We start from the raw sequence: 24,023 nt of genomic DNA on the forward strand, positions 1-24,023 counted from the left end.
CAGCCTTGATCTGCAATGAGATGAAATTAAAACAAGAGATATTCTAATCACAAAAAGTTAAGTAAGATATGATCCCAAACTTTAATATAGACCTCCTTCCCTTTTGCTACTAAAACCCATGGAAAAATTGTTTACAAATGATATCCCCTTAATTTTTTAAGGTAAAGTTTAAAGAAGTTATACTCAAAAATTAGATTATTTTGCCCTGTGGTTACAATCTAACAAAAAAGAAAAATTATCTCCCAGTTTCTTAGTTTGTACAGTCTCAGCTACAAGCATGTCATTTCTGTTCCTGAATAGAGTTCACTTATTCATGTATAGTTCCTTTAGTACTTCAAATGTTGGATTTCATATGCTCTAATTTTAGATTTCAGAGGATTATTAGGACACACGATTAACCTTGGTATCTTAACCTTTGAAATTTTGAAACAAAAGTAAAACTTTAACCTCTTTCCTATCAATTCAACTTTAATATCAGAACCTAGTGCAATTTCTCCTCGAGTTTTTGCCGAAGACTGTAACAGAAACTTAAGATAATATGGCAAAATAAGAAAATCATCTTGGTTTTAGTTCTGCCAGGATGCCAGTCATTAAGGGCCAGTTAGTTGCAGACAACTGTCTGTGAACTTACTTTGGGAGAAATCTCTCAAGAGGTTAATTTAGCACAAAGTTTACCTTATCTGAGGGAAAAACATCCCATTTTTTGCGAACTGTTTCTGTCATAGAATGTGGCATTTGAGAGCTGCTTTCTTCTTGGCATGTTTAGAACTTTATGATGTTGGCAGCTCTGGTTGTCTCAGATGCCATTTTTTTCTGACCACCAAAGCTCTTTCGTTGCATTTTCCTTAGGAGCTCCAGTTTGCCAGCCTCCAGTTCTGCACTGAATGGAAGTGCTTTTTAATAACTTAGTTTTGTAACACGATGGCCACTGCCACTGTGTTTTGCTATGGAATCGCTTAGGCCTGTGAAACCTGTCACTTAGGTTTGTTTCTCTTTTCTCTTCATGTTAGTTTTTCTCTTCTCTTCATGTTAGTTTCACTGGAAAACCTCCCCCTCAGATTCCTGAACCGAATCTGATGTTGATGCTTCTGAAACCTGAGCCCCAGGATCCAGTGAAGATCATCACCTGTGATATGTTCTTTCTTCAGCTTCTGGAATGTTCTAGGCCTTGAATATATTTCTCTCTGCTACAACTTTTTCTGGGTGGGATATGCTTCTAGAGTTCGGTTTTATGTATACAAATAAATAACATGTACATATATACACACATGCATATACATGCACGCGCACACACACACACACGAGAGTACTTAAAAAACTTCATGGGTAGATTCATATTATCTTTTAATTCCATTTTTCCATGAACTTTTTGAAGTACTCTTGTATATCTGTGTACTTTTTCTTTCTTCTTTTAGGAAGACTTGGTTGAATTTTTAACAGTTTAACCCGCTTGTTAGCCTCTATCTCATGTAGAACCAGCCCTGATTGATGGATCTGAGTGTCTTCTCTTCCTGTTCTTTGACATTGTTTTCCAGTCTATGTATTTGTTTTTTTTCCTAACTTATTCCTCCAATATTGTCTTGTTAGTTTCCTCATAAAGAAGGTTAGTGAAATCTGAGTTAGAAGGATTCCCAAATCATTTATTATTTAAACATATTTTGTCCACTTTCACCTCTTGGTAGATTCTACCAGGGTTACTCTCTCATCAGACCAACGGATAGCCCATGTGCAGAATTGATCTATGGTTGTCCAACCTGATTTCTCTTTAGAACAGATCATGTTTCTTGATCCTTTTTTAAGAGTTCTAATGCCAAAAATTTACTGATCATGTTCCCTCAGAGCCTGAACAATATCTGTATCTCAGTCTATAAAAACTGTGTCTCTTTGAAATTCTGAGTAATCCTTTGAATACTTTACCCTGAAATTTCTAGTTCCTCCTCTCAGATCTATCCAGATTTTCTGTAGGCATTTCATATAATGTCCTATCTTTAACACATGACTTCCTAATTGCTTTTTATCTGTAGCTTCCTATTTTACTGTTTCCTGAATCCCTGTTCCTTCTGAAAGGATAAATCTATTCTGATTTGTGGAGATCTTTCATATTATCTATTTATTTTTTGTTAAATTTCTCTGGATCCCAGTCACCTTTTTCTAATCTAGTAACTTTCAAATTATTTCCCCCTTTTGTAAAACTGTTATAAAAGAAGCTAGAACTTTTCCATTTCATCTGAAATCTATGTCTCATTTGAAACATGTCCTTTTCTTTCATTTCTCAGTAATTTTTACTTTGTCCTTTACTGTTTGTGGAACTAGACTGATATTCAAACAACTGTGCTCTTCTTGTCTAGAGCAGAGCTTTCCAATTGGAGTTCCATGGCAAGACAAATTATGGGAATGTGGAGGTATTGATCTTGCTTCTCTGATCATGTGAAAACATGTTCTTTTACCCCAAAGTTCTCAGCATGTATTATTCGTGTGCCAAAAAAGTTGGGAAGTACTTTAAGTATTCTAGATTACTCTGTCAGCTGCCCTAGACCTTTGTATTCTTCCTATGCCAACCTAATTCCCAAGGCGAAAGTGCCACTGCTACAAGTTTTTTATTTTTTGGTCTTTGATATTTGCGTTAATGTAAGCTTTTCTTCTGCCTTCATGCAAGTGATGGGTGTATCACTTTAATTCTAGGAGTCTCATGTCTTCTTAATTGCTCTTCAGTTGTGTTTCTCACATTTCTGTTGGTGTAAACACAGTCTCGGTCCCTGAGATTCACGAGCTGAAATGCATAGTAAAGAATATTTGAGAGATTGCAAAGGACAAGGTAAACAAATTCTGGAAGATTCCTGCCTGACTCCTTAGAGGTCAGTGCTTACCACAGATCAGTGGAGGGCATGCCAAAATTCAAATAGAAAGGTTTGAAAAGAAATTTGGAAGAGAGCTCAGAGTTAGTAGAGCCCCTCCCACCCAGTTCCTTCTGCCAAAGTTGCCAAATAAAATAGCCATCAGATAAATCATTGCTCTTTTTCCATGGGGTGCTTGTGTGATGGGTAAGGAGAAAGGCCAGGAATGTTACTTTGTACATGGAAATATGAAACTATGAAAATAGAGATTCTACTAGTATTTACATGTAAAGATTCACAGACTTTTATATCAAAAGAGACAATCTTTGAATCTTTCCTCTCCCCCATATCAGTGTCAAGTTCTTTTTGTTATCATGGTGTAAACAATAAGGTGTGAGAGAAATCATTTCTATGGAGTAAAGATGCCAAGAGATTAAGTATATGTGGTGGGAAGACACATAGATTTTGGAGTAAGATTTGAGTTCACTTTTCAGCTTGAACATTTACTTGTTGTGTGAATTTGGGCAAATGACTTAAACTGCTCTACAGTTTTATTGTCAGTAAAACAGAGGTAATAACCTTTTTATCCGTCAAGATGGACTAGGTAATTCTGTGGCAACAACCTAAAACTTTAGAGGCAATTATAATATCCTTAAATGTGCCCATGGGTGTGAGCAAGTGGCCGTGCTCATTTCTTTACTCAGGGCCCCAGGCTGACAGAGGCTTCATCTCATTTTAGGCTTCTGGGATTATCCTGGCACTGAAAAGTATAGTGGCCCTCAGAGTTTCTGCCCAGAAGTGACACACATCACTGTTGCTCACATTTTGTTGGGCAAAGCAAATTGTATTGCCTGCCTAACTTTAAAGTACATGGAAACACCTCATACCCATTAAGGTGGCTGTTATTAAAAAACAAAAAACGACGACGATGACTATGTGGAGAAATTGGAACTGTTCTGTACTGTTCATGGGGATATAAAATGGTGCAGATAACAGTGGAAAATAGAATGGCAAGTCCTCAAAAGATTAGAATTAGAATTACCATATGATCCAACTATTCTGCTTCTGGATATATATCTGAAAGAATTGAAAGCAGGCTCCCAAAGAGATATTTGTACACCCATGTTCATAGCAGTATTATTCACAGTAGGCAAAAGGTGGAGCCAAATGTCCATTGGTAGATGAATGAAAAAACGAAATATTCCATTGAACAATGGAATATTATTCAGCCTTAAAAGGATGGAAATTCTGACACATGTTGTAACATGGATGAACATTGAAGACATTATGCTGAGTGGAATAAGCCTCTCACACAAAAAAACAAATACTATAGTAACTTATATGAGGTATCAAGAATTGTCAACTCATAGAAACAGAAAGTAAAACGGTGATTGTCAGGAGCTGGGGTGAAGGGGAAATGTGGAGTTGTTAAATGAATGTAGTTTCAGTCTGCAACAGGAATAGAGTTCTGGAGATTGGTTATACAATAATGTGAATATACTTAACACTACTGAACTGTTCACTTTAAAATGGTTAAGATGGTAAATTTTATGATATGTGCATTTTATCACAATTAAAATTTTAAAAATGACTAGCAAAGCACATCTTACCATGTACCTGAAATTGGAAGGCCAGAAATTATTTTGAATAGCACTAAAGATGACCACACTACCTAATGCAGTTGTAAGGGTTAAGTGAAGTACTTGCCACAATTATTCCATGTAACACATCTATTAAAGGACAGATAATGCCCCCTCCCTCCTACCCCCCAGCTTTTTTAAATGGTTGTCTTAGTCTGTTTTCTGGTTTTATAACAGAATACCATAGACTGGATAATTTATAATGAGCAGAAACTTATTTGGCTCGCAGTTCTGGAGGCTGGAAAGTCCAAGATAGAGGGGCTGTGTCTGGTGAGGGGCTTCTTGGCAGATCATAGCATGGCGGAAGGCATCATATGGGCAAGAAAGAGTGAGATACTGATCTTGAAGTCTCCAGTTGTTTTATGATCGGTATTAGTCCATTCATGAGGGTGGGTCCCTCATGACCTAAACACCTCCTGTTAGGTCCCTCCTCTCAACACTGTTCTTTATGGATTAATTTTCTAATACATGAACTTTGACGGACACATTCAAACCGTGATAACAGTAGTTTACAAATTTTATTAATTTAATCACAAAATTAATGAAGAAAAATTCTGTATACAATTGTGGATACAACACGGTATTTATACACTCAGGCCAAGATAAATTTTGTCTTTTTAGGCCACACAGTACAAACTGTAGAAAGACAATTATAAATTTGTTAACTTTTGTTTGCTTCAACCAAAAAGATATAAAACCAAATTTGAATGTTAAACAAGTTGGAAAATTCGCAAAAGACTGTTTCTGCCAGCAACATGAAACTTCAGAAAAGGATGGAGTAGCTTTTTAGCTTTTCTGGATCAAAGCTGGTATTTTGTTCCTTCACTGGTGTCACCTGTTGTTTTTGAATTGTATGCGCTCTTCTATGTAAATGCAGGAAATAATATTAACATTTTGTAGAAACCTATTCTGACTGAAAGTGGCTTTCTGTCCTTGCCAACAAGTCCAAATAAGTGTGTATTGTACTGACTAGAAGTATGAAATTGAAATATATGATGATAATAGAAAGAGCAGGCACTTCCTGAGCACAGACTGTGTCAAGTTCTATTCCAAGTTCGTTCCATGTAGTAACTCATTTTAACCTTTATAAGAGTCCTGTGAGTTCAGTTACCGTAATTATCCTCAGTTGACAGGTGAATAGATGTAAGAATGAATTTAAAAGTACCTTGCCCAAGGTGACACTGTAAATAGCAGAGCCAAGTGTGTGATAGTCACATAAATGATACCGTCTTATAATCTATTATAATTATTTTAATTTTTTGTCTGTTATTTATAGTTATAAAAATTATAACCACATTTATATTTTTTTTTAACATACTTTAGGGATGAAGAGAAGCCAAAAAACCCCATGGTAGAGTTGTTCTATGGAAGATTCCTAGCTGTGGGAGTGCTTGAAGGTATAGTTACATGTTTACTTTCTTACTACAAGTGAAGAGATATTATTATTATCCATTAGTTCTTATGTCTTGAAAGTAACTATTTGTTGAATGGTTTTTATTTTTAATTTTTTTTGCTCTGTTTAGTAAGTAGTTCCTGTTGCATTGCTGCTACTAATCATTTGCAGAGTGCACAGAATTTACTAAATGAAAAGGGAGGAACAGAATCCATTATCACTTGCTGGTTGATATTTAATTTTATCCTAAAGTTTTTTCCGGTGAGAGGGCTTCTGTGATGCTCTGAGTTGTTGGAATATAGAGATTAATGGGGCACTTGGTAGATCCTTTGAATGTAATATCGGAGTAGAATACTGGGTTTGGAATGATGCTCACTAGTTTTTTGGTTTTTTTTTTCATGTTGAAAGCTGGATTTAGCAAACAGCATAGTCAGGGTGTTGTAGGATTCTCATTTTTTGAGTGATTGTAAAATTCTTTAGCTACTAGTTTTCAAGAAAGAGTATTATTCTATATTTTGAAAAATCAGTTAAGAGTAATACTGTTTCATCTATCCTAAATACTTGTTGCTTAAAATTTGAGCCTAACCAGTTTTTTTTTTGGTTTTCCTAATAGTGGAGGGGAACTGGACTCTTTAGATAAAACTTTATATAACATTATTAAGTCCCAAAGCATAAACTTTTGAAAAATTGTTTTTCCCAAATGACTCCATACATCAACTTTTGAAAGTTATTTTTTCCAGATCACCCAAGGTATAAAATTTGGAAAATTGTATACTTCGCAAACAAGTAATGGATTCCCACAAATTTTGTTTGAATGTAGTTTGATGTTTTAAGATTTAGAAAAAGACAGATACTAATTCAGATTTTAGTAAGGCATTTAAAAGGTTATATTGAGGGGTCAGAATATTTTTGTTTGCCTCAAATAATAAATATTGATTACGTAGTGGAATATTTTACATAGTATATTACATTTGGTCACTCATACTATTGTTCTGATTTTATTTGAAGCAGAACATGGTATCTGAAGCAACGAGTAGATCTAATTAGGCTGTAACTGGGTACTATTTATAATATCCTGCATGAACATTATAATCAGCATTATACTGATTCTGAAAAGTGATTATTAAAATTTTTAATTTGTCAATCATCATTGAAGTCTTTGTACTTGTATTAGTAAGTTGCTTCAAAGCTATTGTACTACATAAATGTGTATACATTTGCACTTGAATTATGTGTTTGCCTCACTAAAAATAATTTATTTTAGAGCACTTTCGTATCATTTTTACATACATCTTTCTAGTGCTTTCTCTTAGACTAGTGGTTTTCTGTTGAGGGTGGTTTTCAGTTTGTTTGCTAAAGTACTCCTGCTGCAAAAGTTCCTCAGCTTTTTGAGAACTTCTAGCTCACTGATTCTTCCATTTTGTTTTTCTCAGCCGTTTTCTGCACTTTCTTCCTAGTTCATAATTAACATCACTCTTATAAATACCTAAATCTCTTTTTCCCTATTCCCTTCTGGCACTACCTCCCTGGCTATTCTTTGACCATAAGCTGTTCATCTTCTCTCTCCGTGTCCTGAGTATTTGAGTATAGCTAGGGAAGTGTTACCCAAATGGGCTAACTGTAATGGATCATGAATTTGTAGTACTACTGACCTTCACTGGTCCCAATCCTTTAACCTCATCAGACAATCGTACTTGTTTTGTATAATCACTGTCCTTTCTCCCATTTTTTGCAGTAATTTTTTTCATCTTTTTTACTCATTTTAAATCTAACTTCTTTGTCTCCTTATTTTCTGAGAAAGATGTTACACCAGAGATTTTATGGAGCTAATGAAACTTAACTGTGGGTCCTGTCCAAGGCCCTGAATTTAATTTTATGTTTGTAATTTTGTATCATATTTCTTAAAAACAACTTCCTCAAATAGATGAGCCTTAGGGTCTGGTACCTAGATCTATCCCTATCTCTACCATATTCTTTTTATTTGTTTCTTTAAATCACGAAGGAATTAATACAGTTTTATATTGAAAGATTATTCTTTATATGTGCTCAGCATTTTATCCATTCATGCTTTTACTCAGATCATACTCTAGTATCTTGCTTTTTTCCTGTATCTTGAGACTCTCCCTCTTCCTTGTTTTTCTTATCACTGTTTAGATAGACATGGTCTGGTATCTCACATCTTGAAAAAAAAAATTATCCCTTCCTGTACTCTTTTTCAGTTTATATCCTAACTTTTTACTCCTATTCAGAGTTAATCCTCTTTGAAGAGTTTGTTTCACCTGTTTCCTCCCAATTTATTCAACCCACTCACTTTAGCTTCTGGCCCCACAGCTAGTCTAAGATTATTGATTTCCTACAAGTGGTCAAATCCATTTGGATCCCTTTTACTTTTCATAGTGAATTCTTATCAACTATTAATACTGTTGACTCTGCTGTCTCCTTCTCGTCGTCCTTTTTCCTATTCTTTTCTTAAAAACACACTTCTCTGGCTTCTATGACACCACATTCTCTTGGCTTTTCTCCTGCTTCTGTGGGTACTTCTTAGAAGTTCTATTCATATACTCTTCTGCTTGCCTCTAAATGTGAAGGAGAGTCTTAAGAATAGGCTTAGGCCCTCTTCTTCCTTTCTCATTCCCCAGGCAGTCTCATTCACTGCCTTGATTTCCTGCTATCAATAAGCCAGAAATTCTCCAGCAATTTATATCCACAGATCAGAAATTAATCTCAGTTATAGACTCATATATCCAACTCTTCTCAAATTGAAATCTCACAGGCCGTTATGAACCACTGATTTCTGCTGCTACTTCAAAACAAAAGAAAAAAAATCCTCTGCTTTTCCTTCAGTGGTCTACTTTTAAGTATGTAAAAATCAATCCAATTGTTCTAGAAATCTGAGTGTCATTCTTGATACCTTCCTTGCTCTATCTCCCATCCCGCCTATGAGTCAGTCAAGTCTTATTGGTGCTTCCTCTTGTATATAGGTGTAAATATGTGTGTGTGTAATTCCATCTGTTTATGTGCATTTTTACTATTAATCCTCTAATCCACACTATATTTCTGGATGTATTCTGCAATAGTCTCTTAACAGTTTACGACCCACGTCACACAGTTGCCATAAAGGTGTTTCAGAGTCATAAATCTGATCCTATTCTAGATGTAACTGGTCAGTGACTTTCTATTATACTCAGAGTACAGTGAAAAAAAAAATTCTTAACAGGACTGCAAGACCTTGTAGATTTTGATCCCCTACCTGAATTTTCATTGTCATCTCTCCCTTGCTCTCCCGTAAGCTATACTGACTTTCCCTTTAGTTCCTCAAACATGCCAAATTCTTTGCAGCCTTAAAGTCTTTGTCTAGCTGTTCCTTGGCCAAGAATACTCCACAGCCCCTAGACAATTCTGGCCTAACTAACTCCCACTCACTCTTCAAATCTCAGCTTAAATGTCACTTTGCCATGAAAGTCTTTCCTGCTCTGCCCTCCACCCTCTAAGACTAGGTTAGCTCCCACTTTTATACTCTATTCTCACAGCTTTGTATCTCACCACACCTTTCATAACACTTAAAATAATGAGCAATTATTTGTTCATAAGTATGTGCATAATTAATGTGTTTAACATCTTCTAAACGAGGCTGAGTGTTTCCTCAGCTCAGAGACCATATGTATCATGTTTACTGCTATATATATTCCCAGTGTTTAGCACAGTTTCTTGCCTTTAGAAGGTACTTCTTGCAAGAATAAATATACGTACATATATTTTTATATAATTACATACATGCATATGTATAGGCGTATAATTAATATCTGTGGCTGATGTGAATGTACATATGTACACGTATAAAAACCACCTGGTAAATTACAGTAACTCACTATTCTCTGAAACATAGTGTTACAGCTTTCAGGTTCAGGAGATATATACTCGTATACTTACTTTTAGTAACTAAAAGGCCATGTTGGGGAACATTAATTTAAGTAATTCTCCCCTTTCTTATAGGTAAAAAATTTGAAAACACTGAAATGTTTGGTCAGTACCCACTTCAGGTTAATGGGTTCAAAGATCTTCATGAGTGCCTAGAAGCTGCAATGATTGAAGGAGAAATCGAGTCTTTGCATTCAGAGAATTCAGGAAAATCAGGCCAAGAGGTAAGTTTAGCATTTTTATTATTCCCTTTCTTCTCCAGGTTTTTCTTTACAATGCTATAAGGTACAATTTAAGTTTCTGATTATATAACTACCTAATAATTGAGAGAATACTCAGAAAATATGTTTGAGTTTAATTATGATAATTTAGACATATTTGGGAAAACTGCACAGTCCAATATGGCCTGTAATCTATGTTAAATTCTCATTTAAACAACTTATTTCAAAATTGTCTGTTAAAATTCTTCTTTAGGACATTGTTCATTCTTCTTAGACTTTTCATTCAAGGTGCCAGCCATTAGCAGCATGCTAGTCCTGGAAGCAGAGAAGAAAAACACTGATATTAGGGTGTATTTTTATATAGGTTTATGTTACTTATATAAAATGTTACAATTTGCCCAGGCCTCTATATGCAACACCAGACATCTTTCCTTGTAAAATTGCTGTGTGATTGCGTAAGGTCAGATGGAAGAACTTACATTCTCAAGAAGGAAATAATTTTTTAAATTGTAAATCTATTTATCTTATTTCTACTGGTCTCTTTCTCTCCACCCTAAGGTTAATAGTAATTTTAGATGTGAATTAGAATTCAGAAATTCTTCCCAGTGCCATGTGAGATCAAAATAAGGAAGCCAACTTTGCTTATCACATTCTAAAACTTAAGAGGTGTTTCTGTTATTAGACCTTTTTAGTTATTTCAGGTAATATCCATATAAAACAAATTCCTTAAAACTTAACTTTCCATAAAAGAACCCATATCCAATTCAGGAAATCTCAGTTCAGGTAATCATTAGCATTTTGGGAGGTAGAGATAGTACTGAATAGCTTTTTACATTTATGAGCTTTATTTAGAGAAAAGTAACAACTTTCAATATCCTAGTCAAATTCAGTTTAGCAGGTGTTCATCATTCCTGCTTTTTTAGGATGATCGAATTTGAATTAGTATACTCTTAAGTTATTGACAGATTTGTGATGATATTTTATGGTGCTTGAAATTATCACACAATAGAGTATGCAGAAATTTCATTTAATTAGCATTTCAAAAATACTTGTTACGTTATTTTATATGTCTGCATTTGTTCATTTACAAGTTTATTAATTCTCCTTTCTCTTTGAATAGTATGTTTATATAAAACTTGAAGTTGTCATATGAAAATAATTTTCTTTTGAGGTTTTGTTGAAATTTATGCTTAATTGAACAGTTGCCAAAGTGTGTGTGGAGGGTTTGATTGGGGGAAGGAAATTATAGCTACAGTCATTATCATTATTTGGCTCATAGCAACGAGGCATCTAATTCCTTAAACGCTAGCTATTTAAAAATATTTTAAATGTAATTATCACAAGTACAAATTTTATATTTGTTAGTGATAGATTTTCATAAATTGGTTTAAATTCTAGACGGAAAATTAAAATTAAAAACAGGAAAATATCACTTTCTAGGTTTTAGCATGAGAGTTGTGATCATTTATGCTGTAAGAATTTTTTTTTCCTTTGAGTATTACATCTTACAAGTTATTTTATCGCAAGATTTTGACAGTGTGTGGTTGGATACATTAAGAATAAGTGCAATTCAACATAATATTGAAGAAGACAGAAGACTTGAGCTACTAAGCAATGATTTTAAGCAGTCTTTTTCTTTGGGTTAGAAATTCTAATGTAAAGAATTATCATGGAAGAAGAACAGTTGTTAAAAGATTTTTCTCTTTCCTGATTGTGTGTTATACTCACTCTGGGAATTTTCAAAAGGTGTGGAAAACTTTTAGGAAGTAGTTAAGTTTTAACTAAATTGTGTACCCAATTATTTGTGATGTCAGCATTGTGATGATGTGTACAAGAATGTCAGTGCCAACATCCTGTGTCTGTAATTGCAATGAAGAAAACAAAAGATGATATTAAGGTTTTTATCGTTGTTTTGTTTTCTTTCAGCATTGGTTTACCGAACTACCACCTGTATTAACATTTGAATTGTCAAGATTTGAATTTAATCAGGCATTGGGAAGACCAGAAAAAATTCACAACAAATTAGAATTTCCGCAAGTTTTATATCTGGACAGGTATGGTTTGGTGTACAGCATGATTTAATTTTGAAACAGTATAGTAAGCAAGTGAGGAATTTTATTGTTTAGAGGAAAGTTTTGCTTAATTTTTAAAAAATTGATCTTCACTTTTGAATAATATGTCTAGTACCATTTTTTAAGGAAAGTGGAATTCATTTTATATCAGAAAGATATAGTTGCTGGGAATAATGTTATAAGGAAGTAAAAACATGAGATTAGTTTTGTAATCTTAAAATTCTGTTAGAATTTTTAAAAATACTATTTTGTATCATTTGATGTCTTATTATAAAATTTCAAATGAATTGATCTTTGGTGGTGATGGCAAGACTTAATATTACATCTACTTCCAAGATATTTAGAAATGCTAATAATTGCCATTTTTTCCCCTCAATAGATACATGCACAGAAACAGAGAAATAACAAGAATTAAGAGGGAAGAGATAAAGAGACTTAAAGATTACCTCACAGTATTACAACAAAGACTAGAAAGGTATTTTAACTTTTATAAAATTATGGGGTAACTATAGAAAATTATGTATTTGGTGACTGTCTAGATTAATTTTAAATTTGTTTTGATTTGATTTTAGGAGTGGGTAATCATCCTGGTTTGATATTTTGCTTGAATAGTTTGGTTTTGAGTTTTGTTAGAAAGTAAAAATATAGTCGGCTTTTGAAGATTATTTTAGCATTTAAAATTGAATATCTCATTGTCAACAAGTAATGCTTGTGGTGCTGAAAATAGATGTTTACCTGAATCTAGTATTCAGCTTTCTTTTCGCATGAGACTGAATATTACTCTTGAGATTTTTATTAAAATGAATGGTAGCTGAGTTTTTCTTCTTAACATAAAGGATACAGACTCATATACCTAACAGGGCTTCACAGAAGCTTCATAAAGGAGGGAATCAGGTCAGGTATAAGATGGTGGATGAGGGGGCTTAGCGAGCCCATTTGTGTGTAGAGGGAGCGACTGCATCCAGTGCTAGTGGTCTAGTGCCATGCGCGAATGTCGTCTCACTGTTGTATAGAGTTTGGGGTTATTTCTAAAAGAAGCCAGACTCTAGACTGTCATATATTCTGTAGGTTAGCCAAAAGCCTACAGGCTGAAGTGTGGCCTGCGGCATCCCAGTTTGTAACCTCTGATCTAATCTTTATTCCCTAATTTTAGTATTAATTTGCAAATTAATAGCCTAAAACTTTTTATACAAAAATAATATATCTTATTTCAATAATTTTTATTCTTAAAAAGTATCATTAATCATACTGGAAAGTGATCAGAGGTAAAAGGTAGGAGGATAATATAAGTCAACATCTTGATCATAAGACCAGATGACAGATCTAAAAATAAAATCAGTCTTGAGGAGATGATACTGTCAGTTTTTATTTTCCTTTTGAGTTACAGTTTAGAGCAATATTTAAATATTTTAACTGTATATACACACATTCAGCCTTAATCAGCTTTGATTTCCTTCCTTTGGAAAACATTTAATTTGAGTTATTTCTTGGATTTATATTTAGTTTTACCTTTTTTATTTGAAAATGAATTTCATTGTTGAAAATTTATTGAAGTGTGGTATCATGTTTTATAAGAATTATTTTTTAAAAAACAAATGTGCTGTATATACAAATAAAAGTATTCATACATTTTATGGTTAACAGATATTTAAGCTATGGTTCAGGTCCCAAGTATATACAAATAAAAGTATTGATACATTTTATGGTTAACAGATATTTAAGCTATGGTTCGGGTCCCAAACGATTCCCCTTGGTAGATGTTCTGCAGTATGCATTGGAATTTGCCTCAAGTAAACCTGTTTGCACTTCTCCTGTTGATGATATTGATGCTAGTTCCCCACCTAGTGGTTCCATACCATCACAGACATTACCAAGGTAAAAATCTTTCTTGATGCAAGAGATAGCTATGTTACGTACGTTACATAATAATGTGATTGGTGCTTTTAAAGGTTTTATAAAATACATGTAGTGATTTATTTTTGCAAACTCTTAAAAAGAGTAGATTTCTTAGAAGATTTATGGCTTCTGGGAGTTATCTTATTTTATTTCAGTAGATTTTATGGTTGTGGATTGAAATTTTCATCATATTTATTTCTGTTCAGAATTATACTGTAGATTGTTTTGGTATGCCATTATATAAGTTTCAGTTTTTTATGATCAGTGAAAATACTGTTACATTAGAATTTGTTTCTGTAATGTAAGCTGGTCAGTATTAGTACAGGAAGGTCTTTATAATTTCAGTATACCTGACTCACTTTTTAAAAATAAATATTATTAAGTTGTTTTTACTCTAAAGCTACAATTTCATCCTTATAATAATTTAGTCCTCATATATTAAGAATCTCTTTAGGATATTAACTCAATCCATGTATTTCTTTTTTAAGATCTTTTTTTTTTTGAAATTATAAGCCAATTTAATGCTACGTTTGGCACAATCCTTGTACAGAGCTTCAGTTAGAAAGTTTATTAACAAATATTCTATGCTTTGAAAATACAGCACAACAGAACAGGGAGCTGCTTCTGCAGAACTGCCAAGCACATCACCTGCATCAGTTGCTGCCATTTCATCAAGATCCATAATACACAAACCATTCACTCAGTCCCGGATACCTCCAGATTTGCCCATGCATCCTGCACCAAGGCACATAACAGAAGAAGAACTTTCTGTGCTAGAAAGCTGTTTACATCGCTGGAGGACAGAAATAGAAAATGACACCAGGGGTAAGAAGCTTCTCATAGCATAGCTACTGTCACTTGAGATGGATATGTATAATGTTAAAATTGAGAAGGGAAATAACCTTTGGATTTCATATTTAAATATTTTACTAATTATTTTTCTAGAAAGGTTATATGTAAGATAGACTAGTCTGGCTTCCCATTTTTATGATAGTAATATCAGGTTCACAGGGACCAAAAGATTTTCCCTGGACTACTTAGCTGATTAATGACATAGCAGATGGTCTGATTTTTCTAGTTCAGTGCTCTAAATTTATATCAAATTGGTATTTACAGCTACTCTATTGGTGAAACGTCATGCAACATCAAAGTTTGTACATACCAATTATGTACTTCCCCTGATGTTTATACAGTGAAGAAGTACAAGTGATAAAAAAAATTTTCTTTAGGCTTAAGTAAATTTAAATATTTAATCTTCTCTAACAGATTTCTAGATATGAGCTATGAGCCCAATGCTGTCCTGTAATAGGTTTAACTGGCATGCAACAAAATAAGAAAGATGCGGACAGTGCTTTGGGGGGTGTATGTGTGTTGTTAAGTTGCCATCTGTCCTTTCTTGGAAGAAACTCTCCTTAATTCTGTACTTACCTCCTTCTACTTTTCTGTTGTTCAAATATACTTTTTTAAAAATGAAATGATGTTAATGTTTTATAATAGATATTGTTTATTATGTTTTTTTCCTTATATGTCAAAATATAATGCCCTATTAATATCCCCAATTTTATGCTAATTTTATTGATCTATGAAAAAAAATGTGGGAGCTACTGTTTTATACTGCAGAGTTTGAATTATACTGAACAATATCGATTGTTGGATTTTATATGACGGATGTGGCTCTTTATAGACTATGTGAATAAAGAGTGCTTCTAATTTAATAAGGAATAAACAGGGCATATGGTGACTAACAACATTAGCAGCTGTGAAGATTTTCCTTAGTTTTTTTCATATATAAGGGAATTTTTTATATTTGAACTCATTAATAAACATTAATTAAGCACATAGTGTTCACTGAACGCTGCGCTAAGTGTTGGATTATTTTCTAGTGAGCGTGGCAGATTGCTCATTTTTATAAGATTACATCTAGAAGGGTGGAAGCTGGGAAGCTTTTGACACCAAGATAGTGACATTATAGGAGGAAAGAAATGAATGTACTTGAAGTACTCTTTGGAGACAGTTGACAGATATGGGTCATTGATTAGGGGTGAGAGAGAGGAAGGAGTCAGAAAAATTCACTTAGTTCATAGTGGTATGAATAATTAAATAGATAAAAAGGTGGACTCATGGGTAAGTAGGTCCCCACCTTGTGGGAGGAAGTAGGAATATGATGAGTTCATTTCTGGCCATTTTAAGTTTGAGGAGCTTGAGGGACATTTGTGCGATAAGGTGTTGTATATACGATACTGTGGATCAGGAAAGAAGGTTCTCCACATATATTTGTTTCCTTTCTTTCATTCCAATTGACATTAGCTGTTAGCATTATTTTTTAAACTATTGTATAGTATTTGAACATATGGGCATGGTATAATTTATTTAATTTCTATATTGATATTCACTACAAATAGTGCAGACCTTCTACATATATATTTATACACTTCTGTAAGTAGCATATATACTCTTAAAAATGCCATTTCTAAAGTGTGTATATTTTAAATTTTGACTACTGTTTTAAAATTGTCCTGCTAAAAAATTGAACCAGTTTACATTCCCACTAACTGTGTGAGAGTCTGTCTCCCTAACCTAATATCTTCCCTAACTCTGGGCATTTTTAAATCTGTGATAGTCTGGTAGTTGAAAAAATGGTATTTCAGTGTCTTGATTTGCATTTCCTTAATTATGAGTGAAGTTGGATATTTATATTTTTCTGTGAATTTCTTATTTGTGACATTTGTCCATTTTTTATACTGAGCCATTTGTCTTTTTTGTATTGCTTGATAGAAAGTTTAATATATTATATATATTAATCTTTTACTTATAGTGTATGCTGCAAATATTACTTTCCCAATTTGTCATTTGACTTTCCTTATGTTGTTTTTTGTTTGTTTTGTTTTTATAATGTAGATTTTTAAAAGTTTTGGGCGGGTCCTCTTATCTTTTCATTTATGGTTATTGGATTTTCTGTCATGCTTAGACAGGCCTTTTCTCACTCTGAAGTTATTAATATTTTCTTGTAGTGTTTTATTGTTTCTTCCTGATTCTTTTCAACAGCTTCACAGTATGGTATGATTATACTATAATTATTTTCCTATTGACAGATATTTAGGTTATTTCAAGTTTTTTAAATTATTATAGGTAATATTGCTGTGAAAATATCTATCTCTGAATAATTTTGTAAGATGGTTTTCTAGTGGAAGTAGAAATGATGGAAATCTCATAATTTATTACCATTGATGATTATAGTGGATTTTTATTCAGTTACATATATATGCTCATATAATATATGTGATGAAGTTATTTTATTTTGTTCTGTTCTCCTGTTTTATAGTATGTAAAGGGGCTTAGCTTTAATTTTCATTGAAACCCTCCTTTATAGATTTGAACAAAGCTTAATTTTCTTTGCTCTGCACATTTTCTAGATGAATCACAATTGTTTTGATTTTTAACTATGCATTTGTGCTGTATCTTTTATTAAAGAGAACTATATTTCATTTTCTGTAGACTCCAAATAGGAATGTTTTTTAAGAACAGTTTTAGGAAATTTTTCTTATTCCTCTAACATGTTTTTAAGAACACCTTTAGAACACCTATCTTACAAGTCTCAGTAGAAACACCCTTGATGTTAATCATTAAATGACACCTTATATCCTTAGATTTGCAGGAAAGTATATCCAGAATCCATCGAACAATTGAGCTTATGTATTCTGACAAATCTATGATCCAAGTAAGTGATATCTTATCAGTGTTAAAATTATTTACATATATTTTATTTATCTTTATATTATTCATCTTAACCTAATTCTTTGTTACATGTTTTGTTATAAAATTTTTACAAATTTGTAATTCCCCTATTCTTTTGTACTCTCATACTGTATTTATTGCTTATTACCCTTTTTATTATTTTAGAATAAAATTTATCAAAAATTTTCAAAAGGTATTAATATTTTTAAAAAGTCTGTGAGAAAATGCATGTTTGTTTAAGGATATTAAGATTTGGAGAGAAACTCTAGGGCTCAATTATATTTTGACTTCTGGTATATGTTATATAATCCATTTTGCTAACCATCAAATTATAATTGTGAAGATTTATACAAATCATGGGCTGTATATAAAACTTCATAACTTCTTTGTTCATAAGAAGTAAATAGGATATATTTTCAAAGTTTTGAAAATCATTTTCTTATCTACACACTTGTCTACTGTACATATTTTTAGCTTATTTGACTTCTCCCCTTTTTTAAAAAAAAATTTGTGGGTTGATTTTTTCAAAATTTTAATCCTAGTTGGTTTTCTCTTGTTAAAAAAAATCTGCTCCCGTGATTTCCTTCAAACCAGTAATTTGTGGGTTTTATGGAAGGTGGTATAATAGGCTGCCTAATTGCAGTTTAACTCTTCCTTTTTTCACATTTAGGTTCCTTATCGCTTACATGCAGTTTTAGTTCATGAAGGCCAAGCTAATGCCGGGCACTACTGGGCATACATTTTTGATCATCATGAAAGCAGGTGGATGAAGTACAATGATATTGCTGTGACAAAATCATCATGGGAAGAGCTAGTAAGAGACTCCTTTGGTGGTTATAGAAATGCCAGTGCATACTGTTTAATGTACATAAATGATAAGGCACAATTCTTAATACAAGGTAAGAATATGAAATATGTATGGTATATATTTTTAAATAAGTAGCTCTTTTATGTGACTCTGGTCTGTGGTGTGGTTAGTTAAGTGTAATTCACTCGGGGTGATATGATCAAGAAGTGATATTGGGTTATTGTAAGTAAAAAATCTGGAATTGAAAAGTAATGTGACCAGGCATGATGGTATGTAATTCGCATGCAAAGTTAACTACTAAATGTAAATCTGACCTTTTTTCTCCTTGCCAAAAACCTTTAATAACTACATCTACACATCTATTGGTTTTTAACTCCTTTGCCTAGCATACAAGCTCTCTGTTTGCTGGCCTCTGTCTCTCCAGCTTCATTTATCACCGTTGTCCATTCGGAATTTTTTATTCCTTATTGATATTTGAATTCCTTGCTGTATTCTGCTCACATCCAACAATTTCACACATTTATATTTGTACATTCTTAAGTGTTCTATTTTTATTTTTTGCAAGTAATGTTCTTATTTCTTTTTTCTTTTGCCTAATTCCTGTTCATCTGTCAGTATGCAATGCAGGTATCATCTCCTCTGTGAAGTTTTTCTTGACCTGCCAGAAACTCTTTCTTCTCATGCTCTCATAGCATACCTCTATTGGAAATTTATGAGTATTGTTGTGTGTTGGAATTGTATGTTGACTTATCTTGTACACTTCACTCTGATCTGTACAAAGCCAGAGACTATATCACACTATGTCTTAATCCTTTCATTTCTGATATTCTAATATGGGCTGTGCATATCTTTCCTTTTGTATTTAACCAGTCAGCAAAACTATTTGTGACTGAAAAGGTAAAGTTTATTTTGTGTATGTGTAGTAGAGGTTGAGTAACTCTTTTAAGCACTATTCACGTAATGTTTTTTAAAAAGTCTTGCTGTATTAGTTTTCATATTTGCATATTTTTATGGCTATACTTAACTGCTACAGATGAAAAACAATTTTATTTCTCTCGACTTTAATAAGGTTATGAGTTATTTCTTCTCATTTTATAAAAAGTTTTACTTCATGAGGACTCAAACACATGGCATTTTCTTACAATAGCAAAAGTAGTACTACATCTGTGTAGTAGCAAAAGAAATTGGCTTTACATCTTATCTCATTTTTACTCTCCAGGTTAAAAAAAAAAAGCTGAGAACACTACCTATAATTGACTTTTAAATATTTATATTATTGTTTTTATGGGCATTTGAGTTTTTTAAAAATTTTTAGACAATATTAATTTGCTAAATGGTAATAATTCTTAGGTCATATTGATTGGCTAAATGGTAATAATTCATAGTTTAAATCCCATTTGAAATGCATCGTATTTTGAGCTTTACATTTTTCCTTTAATTCTTAATTTTATACTAATTTTTGAAATATGGTTTGCAGAGGAGTTTAATAAAGAAACTGGGCAGGCCCTTGTTGGAATAGAAACATTACCACCAGATTTGAGAGATTTTGTTGAGGAAGACAACCAACGATTTGAAAAAGAACTAGAAGAATGGGATGCACAACTTGCCCAGAAAGCTTTGCAGGAAAAGCTTTTAGCATCTCAGAAATTGAGGGAGTCAGAATCTTCTGTGACAACAGGTTTGTCCATTTTTATTAAGTTGTATTTTATCATCAGTATCATTATTTGTATCGTTATTTTGTTATAAAAATAAGATATGCTCATTGAAAACAAAACAAAACTTTAACTATCTTAAAGGATGAAGGAGCCAGTAGAAATGATCTGAAATTCCATCCCTCAGAGGTAACCCTAGCTAACAGTTTAGTTTACCCCTTTGCCCGACACCACTGTGTGCTTATATACTTTTTTTCAATAACAAGATGATTCTGCTGACTCTCCCTCTACTACCCTGCCTACTTTGAGTGGGCTTGACTCTTCCAGGCAGAAAACAGGAAAAACTGTGAAATCAGCAAGCAACCCACACCAGGCTTATTCACTAAAGCTATCAAGAGAATGAATTCTAATAATTTCAAATTTGAACAAAATAATACTATTGGTATATTCATATATATTTTGTTTAGTACTGAAATAGCACCATTAATGCAGACTATTTTATTTGGTTTAAAAAAATTTTAAGATTAAAAACAAAATTAGCTAAAACTAAATATTTAATATATTCCAAAAAAAAAAGGATATGGACCTGTGAAACAAAGAGATAAATATATAAAAATTTAAATATTAAAAAATACCATTCTCAAATAAACTATTAGACAGTGAAATTAATAAAATATTCAAAGTAAACATTATATAAAACTAAATATGTTTTAGCAAAATTAAAAATAGAATGTCTTTTGATCTTTCATTTAGGATTAATTTTATCATCACTGAGTTGTGAATATATTTTACAGTGACATATTTCCTGCTTTAGAAAAATGTGCTGTTCCTCTATATTATTTGGGGAAATGAGAAAATATAAATTAAATCCAGATATTTCTCTCAAACTCATTTATCTCTTTTTTTAAACCTCTGAGTGGATCTTTTTGAATGATTTTTTTCCAAGATATGTGTGTTTTGTTTTTATGTTTTAAGGAAGCATGTCAGGTTTTTGTTTGTTTAATTTCATATTTTACAGACAGATTTCTAAGCAGCATTACCTGGGTGGGTTTCATTTTAACTTTAAAGGGAATTATTCTTTCAGTAGAAGATTTACAATACCACAATATGGTATTGTGATTGACGCAGGTATGCAGAGATCTGTCCAGACTTGTAACTTCTTTTCATATAAATTGAGTGGTTGAGTTATTGGTTTTGATCTTATGAGGCAAAAATTCAGAATTTTTAAAAGACCAATAAGATACCAACATTTTGATACTTAAGCATCATATAGTGTACCTGAATACCACCGTTGTAGTGACTGGTGAGCTCTGTCATATGCAGGAGTGTGTTTTCTTCCCATACATCCAGGGCTACTGCGTAGAACTGGTGAAGCCCTGTGGGTCCACAACAGTGTAGTTTTGGTAGATACCGGGAGGTTTCTGAGCTTAAATCAGTGTAGCAATCATATATAGTTTCCTTCATTTTTAAGCTAGTTTCATCCCTTTGTGATTCTATCCTTTGTCTTCTGTACATGCCCTTCACAAACCACTTTCCAGAACTTGCCTTATGGTGGAGCTACTGTGTTATTCTTCCCTTAATATTTACATACTCCATTCACATGTGACTAATCTTATTAGTGGGAGAAAGGGGCTGCATAATTGGTGTAAGTGGTAGTAGTACCTAAGCACTCAGACACAGGTGTTCAGTTCTTTGGTTAAGCTCCACTTTATTTTTGGCTCCCCTATATTTTGTGATGCCAAAATATTAAATTCTATATACCTCCTGTTCTTCATCTTGTTCATTTCTTTTTCCTTTTTTTAATAAGACGACCAGTAAGGGGATCTTAACCCTTGACTTGGTGTTGTCAGCACCACGCTCTCCCAAGTGAGCTAACTGGCCATCTCTATGTAGGGATCTGAACACGTAACCTTGGTGTTATCAGCACCACACTCTCCCAAGTGAGCCATGGGCCAGCCCATCTTGTTTGTTTCTTTTAAGGCTCTCCAAATTTACAGAGTTAACACTTTTATCTTTACTAAGTCAGACTAATACTTATTCCTCACTAATATTTCTATCTGATAAGTACTAGCCTTACCGCACCTGCCTTTTACATTTGTCATCTTATTTTCTGTCCAAATAAAAAGGCCATGTCTATATGCCCCACATCCTTTTTTCATGATTGGTACTTCCTACTTTACATGCTGTTTGGTAATTTTTTAAAAAATTCAATAGTAGTTATCGGGGATATATTTTCATTTCTCTCTTTACCATGTAAAATAAACTTGAAGAGAATGCAGATATATTTCGGAGAGGGGTCACAGTAACCAAAAAATAAAGACACAGATGGTCAGTTCACATATAACGTAACGATAATTATCTTTCTGGCTGGGTTTTTAGAAAGCACTAGCAATACTACCTCAATAAGAAACATCGTGTCCTCTATAGAATTGATGGAAATATGCGTTTTGTTTGAGTCAGTAGAAATAGAATGTGCCATGTCTATAAATTTGGAGAGTGATTGTTTAAAAGATTGTTTTTTGTTATTGTATTATCTTTGATATCATATTAAGAAATTCATCCTCTGTTGCAGGAGAGTTAACATCACACTTGAATAAAGCTAATGTTTCATTAGAACCATTTATCCCCTATCATTAGTAGAGAAATTTTATTTTAAGGCCCATGCCATCTTTTTCCCACTTCTATTCATAATTTGTTTAATTTGGTATAATACTTCCATGATCTTGTAAGGAACCTGTGTTTAAATCTCTCTGGTATTCAGTAAGATTATGTGTGACTAGTGGAAGTAGTACAAGGAAATCTTGCTCAACAGAATGATTTTCCTTCCTTCTCTACAAAATCTTCTCAATAAACCTGTAACAAAAGAGCCATTAAAATCCAATTTCTACTAAGTGATATTCCAGATAAGAATAATAATTTATATTGTATTAATTAGATTTATATTTGTTCCTTTTCTGCTAACATGTGACCAAGAGATTCGTATGTATCAATTCTCCAGTACCATTTATTGCCTACTGAAACTGAAATAAGTAATAAATGTGGGAAAGTGTAATTTGGTTCATTTCGTGTTACCTCCCTAAACCTGCCTACTGAAAAGGAAAACTTACCTGAATACTTTTGTTTAGATTTCTAGCCAATAGTTATTTACTACGGGTGTATACATCAGAATTACCAGGGGGATTTTTTTCTAAGTATAAGTAGCACACCCCATGGAAGACCACCTAAGACTTAACCGGAATCAGAATCTCTGCAGAAAGGATCCAGAATATGTATTTTTAAAAAGATCTTTAGATAATTTTGAGGTTTACCTCTGACTTTAGGCTGTATTTCTATAACAGATAAATTATTCTAAAGGAAAGAAGAGCATTGTCTCAGGTATTATTTTGTAGTTGTTACTCCTATCTTATCCAAAAAGTGTTTGAGGTCCTTAGAACATGCACAACACATCCAGATTTAAAAACAAATAAGAAGCCAAAAAAAAAAAAAACCATAAAAGTGGTTAAGATTGGTATAAAATGTATTCTATGAGGCTTCATAAATTTGACCGAAGGTGGCAGGCAGAGTTGGCTCTGGGACTTCTCTACAAACACTATCTGCAAGTTAAAAATAAGCTGATGTTCCAAGAAAGTACAATTGATTCCTGAGGGTAAGACCTGGTAAAATGAACAATATCCTCAGTATTCTCAGGTTTCTTGAAAGCAGGGACTAGGTGATGTTCTTATTTATATCTCCAGCATGTAGAATAAGAAATGTCAGATGGTAGATGTCACTTGAATGTTTGCTAAGTGGATTTCATTATGGAGATTCCAATAACGAGTTTTCTAGGGGTGATCTTCAGATTCCAATAATGATTT

At 33.0% G+C, this 24,023-nt stretch overlaps 1 protein-coding gene across 3 annotated transcripts in view; it reads left to right on the top strand.

The window, feature by feature from the left end:
* USP25 (ubiquitin specific peptidase 25) overlaps positions 1 to 24,023 on the top strand; it is a 150,406-nt gene that overhangs the window by 84,056 nt on the left and 42,327 nt on the right. For all 3 annotated transcript variants that reach the window (XM_063088801.1, XM_063088816.1, XM_063088811.1), the window contains 9 exons: positions 5,798 to 5,871; positions 9,861 to 10,009; positions 11,933 to 12,060; positions 12,458 to 12,553; positions 13,792 to 13,953; positions 14,576 to 14,799; positions 17,622 to 17,692; positions 18,380 to 18,608; positions 19,995 to 20,195. In XM_063088801.1, coding sequence (XP_062944871.1) covers positions 5,798 to 5,871; positions 9,861 to 10,009; positions 11,933 to 12,060; positions 12,458 to 12,553; positions 13,792 to 13,953; positions 14,576 to 14,799; positions 17,622 to 17,692; positions 18,380 to 18,608; positions 19,995 to 20,195 — 1,334 coding nt within the window. The remainder of the gene's footprint in view (positions 1 to 5,797; positions 5,872 to 9,860; positions 10,010 to 11,932; positions 12,061 to 12,457; positions 12,554 to 13,791; positions 13,954 to 14,575; positions 14,800 to 17,621; positions 17,693 to 18,379; positions 18,609 to 19,994; positions 20,196 to 24,023) is intronic.

The sequence above is a fragment of the Cynocephalus volans genome, chromosome 1 (assembly GCF_027409185.1).
Source record: "Cynocephalus volans isolate mCynVol1 chromosome 1, mCynVol1.pri, whole genome shotgun sequence".
Classification (NCBI taxonomy): domain Eukaryota; kingdom Metazoa; phylum Chordata; class Mammalia; order Dermoptera; family Cynocephalidae; genus Cynocephalus; species Cynocephalus volans.